Source organism: Pezoporus occidentalis, unplaced genomic scaffold, assembly GCF_034315485.1.
Source record: "Pezoporus occidentalis ecotype Australia unplaced genomic scaffold, CSIRO_AGI_Poc_V1 ctg1522, whole genome shotgun sequence".
In the NCBI taxonomy this organism is placed as follows: domain Eukaryota; kingdom Metazoa; phylum Chordata; class Aves; order Psittaciformes; family Psittacidae; genus Pezoporus; species Pezoporus occidentalis.
This window is the reverse complement of record NW_026913342.1, coordinates 1-8,924: the sequence shown is the minus strand read 5'-3', so window position 1 is coordinate 8,924 and position 8,924 is coordinate 1. Positions and strand designations below refer to the sequence as shown.

The 8,924-nt window shown below is 42.9% G+C and overlaps 1 protein-coding gene and 1 long non-coding RNA gene across 2 annotated transcripts; one reads left to right on the top strand and one right to left on the bottom strand.

Annotated features, from left to right (window-relative positions):
- Nucleotides 1-1,705: 1,705 nt before the first annotated feature.
- Nucleotides 1,706-3,376, bottom strand: LOC134159898 (uncharacterized). Its single transcript, XR_009963349.1, has 3 exons — nt 3,245-3,376; nt 2,405-2,465; nt 1,706-2,224 (listed from the first exon to the last, which is right to left on the bottom strand). It is a non-coding gene; the product is annotated as an uncharacterized LOC134159898 (long non-coding RNA).
- Nucleotides 3,377-3,489: 113 nt separating this feature from the next.
- Nucleotides 3,490-5,973, top strand: LOC134159897 (choline transporter-like protein 5-B). Its single transcript, XM_062611362.1, has 4 exons — nt 3,490-3,532; nt 3,655-3,788; nt 4,568-4,628; nt 5,779-5,973. The coding sequence occupies exons 1-4, from the start codon at nt 3,490-3,492 to the stop codon at nt 5,904-5,906; spliced, it is 366 nt and encodes a 121-aa protein (XP_062467346.1). The 3' UTR covers nt 5,907-5,973.
- Nucleotides 5,974-8,924: the final 2,951 nt, after the last annotated feature.

The window sequence follows — 8,924 nt, the reverse complement described above, 5'->3', positions numbered from 1 at the left end:
CTCACATACAGAACCATAACAACATTACGGCAAAGCTTAAAAGTAGGTTTGATAACAAACACGTACGTGGTCAATTCTTCAATTCCCTACACATTCCATAGTGAGTTTGGAAAAAACATAAAATTACCCATTAGAATCTTACATTAAAATCCAGTACCAAGAAATAGCATAGTCTTCAAAACTTTTTACTCCAATTGATCTTGCATCCAGGATATTACTGATGCTGCTGAGAAAAGACAAGACTGCTAATAGCAGAGAAGCAGAAAACAGCTCAGTCAAGCAAAAGGAGGACTTCTTGGAGTTGTTTTCCTATCCTGCAAAGTGCTTGCCCATATTAACGTTTCCTAAGAAGAAATGAAGAATCATCTTGTCAAAGAACAAACAATGTAGTTGTAGATGCCAGAAGAAGGAAACTTCCTAAGGTGCGGGTGCTAGCACTGCTGGGAAGGTGCTAGAATGCGGCAGCCTCAGATCCAGAGGTAAGAAAAGGTACCCCTGTGCTCCAGACAGGCTGAGGAGGATGGAGAGTAGCTGGTTGCTACCCAGCATTGGAGATGCTTGCTGTCCATCTGCAAGGGAGGTGCTGTCTGGCATCAGAGCCCAGGACGTTGCCTTTTGAACTTCAGACGTGTGCTAAAACAGGAGCATGCTGATGAGGTGAGATGCAAAAGTACTAGGACAATCCACAGTACTAGGAAGGCTGCTGTAGGAAGGAAGAGCTGAGGCCATCACTGGCTGGCCCGAGTCCTGCTGCATGAAGACTTCAATTTGAACCTCCTTTAACTTCCCTTGCTATTAATTTTGGCTAGGAAAACCAAGTGGAATGTTTTCAAAACTGACAGTCATTCTGAGGAACACTAAAGCTTTTGGCTCCTTGCTCATTTCTGCATAACACAGTGCTGGTTTTCCCTACTGGAACTTTGCAAGTGCTCAGGCACAGAAACCATCGACCAGGAAGTCTCGTCCGCTCAACAGGCATCAGAAACCATCGACCAGGAAGTTTGTCCGGGTACCCTCAATACAACAGAGCATGAAGCCATCAACAGATTCTGATCTTTGTTTTTCAATTCCTAAATTATTTCACAGTCTCAGAATCCAACACACAAGCACTTAAGAAGGGTAAAACCTACTTTGCAGCTCCCCTGAGGTCGGTTACGTTTCTTGTTTTCCCTCTTCCATCTTTGAAGGTAGTCTGATTTGCCACAGCTAGCACACCACTCTTCATGGAGAAGTCCAGGAAGCATCTCTTAAGAACTATTCAAAATACCAAAAGAAAGCAGAAATGGAAAGCAATGGAAAAAGGAAGCAATGGAAAAAAAGACAGAAACTATGGGTAAGACAGAGAGAGGAGGAGTTTATAAAAGAGAGAGACAAGGACAGACGTTCACATACTCATTTATGTTGCCCTGCTCTTTGCTGCACCAAATCCTTGGTTTCATTCCAAAGGGAAGAGTAGGTCAGTCCTCCTACAAGCTGTACGTCACCTTTATCTACTGGTTCTGCACTTTCCTTATCAGGATCCAATAAGCACTGATGCCTGGGCTCAATATTCAGTCTGCAATATCTACTCCCCCACTTATTCTCAGGAAACACTTAACTAACATGTCTCTTTTCTTCCCTCTGTGATCTTCACCTCTGGCTGTAGGCAAAAAGAAGGTAAGAACTTCTTTGCAAATGATTTTCTGTCTTTTGGGTCAGTACATCATTTTTCATACAGATTTTTAATTCTTTATCGCTTCATCCATTATTTTCTCTTTTTGACAGCCTGTGCCTGCTTTACACAATCTCTATTTTAAAGCATGGAAAAAAATAACAGCAGTTCCTTATTTGCATGAGCTTCTAGGTCAGTGACAGACACTCTTGAGCTCTGAGACCTCTGCCTGTCTACTCAAAAGCACCTGCTGACCACAGTGACAAAACCAGCTTTTTGTCCCCTTAATTCCTCTGCCGCCCTCCATAGGCAGCACTATGTGCAGCACTGAAAAGCAAGCTGCCCGGTTAACTGGGCTCAAGCACCACCTGAACTTCAACAGCTGCCCAGAGGAGCTTTCCTACAGTCGTGGCATTTCCTTCCTGCCAACAGGTTGGCTTGGGTTCGGTTGGGTGCTCACATGTTTTGGAAGGAAGAGTTTGCACCGTAAACCACTTCTTATCAGTAATGATTCAAGAGCAAGAAAGAGCTCAGCTTGACCCAATCACACTCCAAGTGTCCATGGATGGCTCTCTAGAAAAAATGATGATAAAGCTTCATACTTTCAAACTGTTTAAAACTGAATGGAGGCCGCTGCCGGGTAAGAGCCAGCTCCTCGTGGTCTTGCCACAGAACACTTTTCAGACTGGAGCTGTGATTTCATGTGAACGCTTACAGTCTGCTAAGATGTGTGTAAGAAATAGAACCACTCACAAGGCCTGCTTGGAATGATCATCAAAGGACAATCTTCATCACGTAGAGCTTGAGCAACAGACTGAAACGGGGAAAACTGGGAATGCTCAATACATAGCAGAATTAACTACGTGCGTTTTGTTTCCCACCCACTCTGAGGAAATGCCCCAAACTGGACTCTGTAGCCTCCTCCCCAAATTTGATTGCTGAAGCTGCAAGACACATTCATGATGTGAGAATCCAGCCTCTCAATGGGATTTGGGAAAAGACTATTCTTTACTTTTCTAGTGACAAAAAAGAAAAGACCTCTTCACTTTGGATCGGCAGGTAAAGCAGCAATGACTGGGCAATCGCTCCTTGCCTCCCCCTTACTTTTCTCTTAAAGAAGAGTAAGAATTTAACACAACTAACACAGCTTTAGTGCAGGGCGGTTTAGAGATGGGAGAAATCACACAGTACATTTGAGTCCAAAATCAGTTCCATGAAAGACAGACTTCTTTGCCTAGCTAAATTACTGAGGAGCTCTACATAACAGGAGCCTTAAGAACTGGTTTGAGACACTCTGCTCGACTGCTGTGGGGTACTTAAGTACTAAAGGATACTTCTCACAGTACTGCAACCACATGGGTAGCTGCAGATACTCTTTAAGGAAACAGTAATCACTTAAAGAGTTAGGGAGGTGATGTGCATACAAGACCTTCATCCCCGACCAAATCACTGTCAAAGCGTATGTATGGGACAACTCCTTCTACGGTGAAATCAGAAGAATTCAAAGCTTTGCTGTAGCTCAGTAAAATCATGCTTATTACACATTGCTTGAAGAAACAAAATGGATTCCATCTCCTCCTGATACACACAGACCTTGTGAGGACTCTTAAAAGCAGGTCTGCAGAACTGCTTCAAGTAATTCCACTGATCGGGTTTGTATCTGTAGGAAGCCTGAATATCAAGGTAGGTCACAAACCTGCCTGGGCACTGTGAGACCCAAGCTGTAAGAAAAGAAGACACACTGGGGGTAGAGAAGGGTAAGGAAAGTCAGTGCAATCAGAAAGCAAGAAAAAAGGCCACCTGCCAAACCGCCCTGTTCTATGGAATTGCCTTCAGTAATGCTTACTGCAGCATTTGGAAAGGGACACAATGCATTTGCCAGTGCATTTTGAAGGGTATGAATTTTAAAATCAAACAAATGTACGTCTAGTTCTTAAGCACCATGACTAAGAGGCATCTTTCCCTCCTGAGCAGCTATTTCCATGCAGAAGTGCTCTGTTGAGATCAACGGATTGTCTCACAGTGCCCAGGCAGGTTTGTGACCTACATTGATATTCAGGCTTCCTACAGATACAAACCCGATCAGTGGAATTACTTGAAGCAGTTCTGCAGACCTGGTTTTAAGAGTCCTCACAAGGTCTGTGTGTATCAGGAGGAGATGGAATCCATTTTGTTTCTTCAAGCAATGTGTAATAAGCATGATTTTACTGAGCTACAGCAAAGCTTTGAATTCTTCTGATTTCACCGTATAAGGAGTTGTCCCATACATACGCTTTGACAGTGATTTGGTCAGGGATGAAGGTCTTGTATGCACATCACATCCCTAACTCTTTAAGTGATTACTGTTTCCTTAAAGAGTATCTGCAGCTACCCATGTGGTTGCAGTACTGTGAGAAGTATCCTTTAGTACTTAAGTACCCCGCAGCAGTCGAGCAGAGTGTCTCAAACCAGTTCTTAAGGCTCCTGTTATGTAGAGCTCCTCAGTAATTTAGCTAGGCAAAGAAGTCTGTCTTTCATGGAACTGATTTTGGACTCAAATGTACTGTGTGATTTCTCCCATCTCTAAACCGCCTTGCACTAAAGCTGTGTTAGTTGTGTTAAATTCTTACTCTTCTTTAAGAGAAAAGTAAGGGGGAGGCAAGGAGCGATTGCCCAGTCATTGCTGCTTTACCTGCCGATCCAAAGTGAAGAGGTCTTTTCTTTTTTGTCACTAGAAAAGTAAAGAATAGTCTTTTCCCAAATCCCATTGAGAGGCTGGATTCTCACATCATGAATGTGTCTTGCAGCTTCAGCAATCAAATTTGGGGAGGAGGCTACAGAGTCCAGTTTGGGGCATTTCCTCAGAGTGGGTGGGAAACAAAACGCACGTAGTTAATTCTGCTATGTATTCAGCATTCCCAGTTTTCCCCTTTTCAGTCTGTTGCTCAAGCTCTACGTGATGAAGATTGTCCTTTGATGATCATTCCAAGCAGGCCTTGTGAGTGGTTCTATTTCTTACACACATCTTAGCAGACTGTAAGCGTTCACATGAAATCACAGCTCCAGTCTGAAAAGTGTTCTGTGGCAAGACCACGAGGAGCTGGCTCTTACCTGGCAGTGGCCTCCATTCAGTTTTAAACAGTTTGAAAGTATGAAGCTTTATCATCATTTTTTCTAGAGAGCCATCCATGGACACTTGGAGTGTGATTGGGTCAAGCTGAGCTCTTTCTTGCTCTTGAATCATTACTGATAAGAAGTGGTTTACGGTGCAAACTCTTCCTTCCAAAACATGTGAGCACCCAACCGAACCCAAGCCAACCTGTTGGCAGGAAGGAAATGCCACGACTGTAGGAAAGCTCCTCTGGGCAGCTGTTGAAGTTCAGGTGGTGCTTGAGCCCAGTTAACCGGGCAGCTTGCTTTTCAGTGCTGCACATAGTGCTGCCTATGGAGGGCAGCAGAGGAATTAAGGGGACAAAAAGCTGGTTTTGTCACTGTGGTCAGCAGGTGCTTTTGAGTAGACAGGCAGAGGTCTCAGAGCTCAAGAGTGTCTGTCACTGACCTAGAAGCTCATGCAAATAAGGAAGTGCTGTTATTTTTTTCCATGCTTTAAAATAGAGATTGTGTAAAGCAGGCCCAGGCTGTCAAAAAGAGAAAATAATGGATGAAGCGATAAAGAATTAAAAATCTGTATGAAAAATGATGTACTGACCCAAAAGACAGAAAATCATTTGCAAAGAAGTTCTTACCTTCTTTTTGCCTACAGCCAGAGGTGAAGATCACAGAGGGAAGAAAAGAGACATGTTAGTTAAGTGTTTCCTGAGAATAAGTGGGGGAGTAGATATTGCAGACTGAATATTGAGCCCAGGCATCAGTGCTTATTGGATCCTGATAAGGAAAGTGCAGAACCAGTAGATAAAGGTGACGTACAGCTTGTAGGAGGACTGACCTACTCTTCCCTTTGGAATGAAACCAAGGATTTGGTGCAGCAAAGAGCAGGGCAACATAAATGAGTATGTGAACGTCTGTCCTTGTCTCTCTCTTTTATAAACTCCTCCTCTCTCTGTCTTACCCATAGTTTCTGTCTTTTTTTCCATTGCTTCCTTTTTCCATTGCTTTCCATTTCTGCTTTCTTTTGGTATTTTGAATAGTTCTTAAGAGATGCTTCCTGGACTTCTCCATGAAGAGTGGTGTGCTAGCTGTGGCAAATCAGACTACCTTCAAAGATGGAAGAGGGAAAACAAGAAACGTAACCGACCTCAGGGGAGCTGCAAAGTAGGTTTTACCCTTCTTAAGTGCTTGTGTGTTGGATTCTGAGACTGTGAAATAATTTAGGAATTGAAAAACAAAGATCAGAATCTGTTGTATCAAATGGCTGAGGGTACCCAGACGAGACTTCCCGGTAGATGGTTTCTGTGCCTGAGCACTTGCAAAGTTCCAGTAGGGAAAACCAGCACTGTGGTATGCAGAAATGAGCAAGGAGCCAAAAGCTTTAGTGTTCCTCAGAATGACTGTCAGTTTTGAAAACATTCCACTTGGTTTTCCTAGCCAAAATTAATAGCAAGGAAAGTTAAAGGAGGTTCAAATTGAAGTCTTCATGCAGCAGGACTCGGGCCAGCCAGTGATGGCCTCAGCTCTTCCTTCCTACAGCAGCCTTCCTAGTACTGTGGATTGTCCTAGTACTTTTGCATCTCACCTCATCAGCATGCTCCTGTTTTAGCACACGTCTGAAGTTCAAAAGGCAACGTCCTGGGCTCTGATGCCAGACAGCACCTCCCTTGCAGATGGACAGCAAGCATCTCCAATGCTGGGTAGCAACCAGCTACTCTCCATCCTCAGCCTGTCTGGAGCACAGGGGTACCTTTTCTTACCTCTGGATCTGAGGCTGCCGCATTCTAGCACCTTCCCAGCAGTGCTAGCACCCGCACCTTAGGAAGTTTCCTTCTTCTGGCATCTACAACTACATTGTTTGTTCTTTGACAAGATGATTCTTCATTTCTTCTTAGGAAACGTTAATATGGGCAAGCACTTTGCAGGATAGGAAAACAACTCCAAGAAGTCCTCCTTTTGCTTCACTGAGCTGTTTTCTGCTTCTCTGCTATTAGCAGTCTTGTCTTTTCTCAGCAGCATCAGTAATATCCTGGATGCAAGATCAATTGGAGTAAAAAGTTTTGAAGACTATGCTATTTCTTGGTACTGGATTTTAATGTAAGATTCTAATGGGTAATTTTATGTTTTTTCCAAACTCACTATGGAATGTGTAGGGAATTGAAGAATTGACCACGTACGTGTTTGTTATCAAACCTACTTTTAAGCTTTGCCGTAATGTTGTTATGGTTCTGTATGTGAGGTAAGGATAGCACAGCATACATGCATACAGTATGGTCTGGAGTAGCTTTTGAATATCCTACCAGGCAGAAAGCCAAGAGGTGCTGCTGTCTTCTGTTGCAGGACCCATCTGCATGGTAATTCCAAACCTAAAAATTCTTGATTACGAGACTTTCAAACCAATTGCAGTTGCTAAATGTCGTGAGTATCTATATAAAACACATCCCAATTTCCAAACGGATACTAGCAATATGTAGTTAAATTCATTGTAATACACAAATCCAGTGCAGCAGGCAAAGCAACTTAAAGAACAAAAACTACTGAACAGAGTTAGCTTTATCTTGCAATTCTTACTCAATAATGAGCAATTAGTAAAAATGCAGCACCAAAACAAAAGAAGTAGCTATTTTGCTGAAGCAGATCTGTGAGTATATATGCCTAAATGGCCGTTCTCTCTCGATCTGTTACTGAAATCAGACTTACGGTGAAGATTCTCTCAAAGGAGATGCTGCTCAACAGATGGGCTGGTGAGAGAATTGACCATTTTCTGAACAGACTTTCTCCATACTGAAGCCAGTTTCCCCATTTCAAATAGGATACTTTTATAAGGGATTGTTGTTACTTTTAAAGTAGTTGGGTAGAATTTTCCTCACACTTTTCACCAAATGACAGCATGCATCCAGTGATTTCTGGGCAAACATATGAAAGTGCCAGAGTTTGGGTGATGAGAGTGAAGGCCTGATGGTGAAAGGAGGTGGGATTAAAAATCTAATATGGAATTGCTCTGTTCTTTTTATCCTACTCCCAAAGAACTGCTGCTTTCAAGGCTCAGTTTAAGGGAAGCACTCTATTAATGACAGTTGTTACCATGTATTCATTCAGTTTTGGTGTTACTAGAGCAAATCTGAAGCTAACCGTAGATAAAGGTATCTTACTGCCTTGAAGAAGAGAGTCAGGAACTCCAAAATGACAGTGCTTTTTTTGAGGAATACATTCTGAATTTCAAACAAGCCATTCAGAAAGGGAACACGCATCATGCTGGGAAGCCTCTAAGGGGCTAGGACTTAAGACCAGTTTACAAAGGCTTAACTAAATAAACTGATGTTCTTTTTCTTGTCCCTCTGCCCGTCTGGCTTAGTTTGCCCAAGACATCCGGTGTTGATTGTTTGTGGTCAGGCTGACCCGTTTGTTATCTTTAGTCACTGGCTAAATAAACTGGGAACGTTCAGAAGAGAAGTTCCTGACCACAGGAAAGAAAAGGGTTTCATTTCTTTTGAGTCTGTTCTAACACAAAATTCTGATGTAACACCTCAGAGTTGTAGAGAAATGAAATGTTCTGTGAAGCGTCTGAGCTGGATCTTTGTTGGATGGAACCATTGTTCCCACTGCTTTATTTGCATTGCTTTAGAAGAAACCCGCTGAGTAAAGGCCTTTTGCAGTCATTCTTTCCTTTCTGACTTGCTTTCTGGGAGTGAAATGAAAGCAAATGTTTCCTTAGCACAGACTTGATAAAGACACTGGAGATGTCCATCCTAGGGGTCCCACTGATGGCTCTTAACAGGTTCTTTTTATGGCTCACTATGCCCTGATCATTTTCTTCTCCGATGGGTAGAAAGGATCACTGGTTTTCCTCCTAAAATGAATTCTTTTTTTTCTAGGAAAGCTCCTCAAATGTGGAGGACATAAACCAGTAACCTCCCCACACACAGGTATTTCTCCCATTTAAGTTTGTGTGCTGTAGACTAGGCCATGGCCTGGAAAAGGCAGTGAGTTGGTCAGCCAGTGTAAATGACCAAACCAGACGTGTGCTGGTCCCATTCAGACGCCCTGAGAACTCGGTGTACGCAGACAATTCTGGCTGTGTCCAGATCATCATATATAATCTGTCTGTTTCTAACAGCAGAGAGCCATGAGGAAATATTTCATAAGGAAGATTTTGAAATACATTTTTGCAAACCGTTCTCCTACA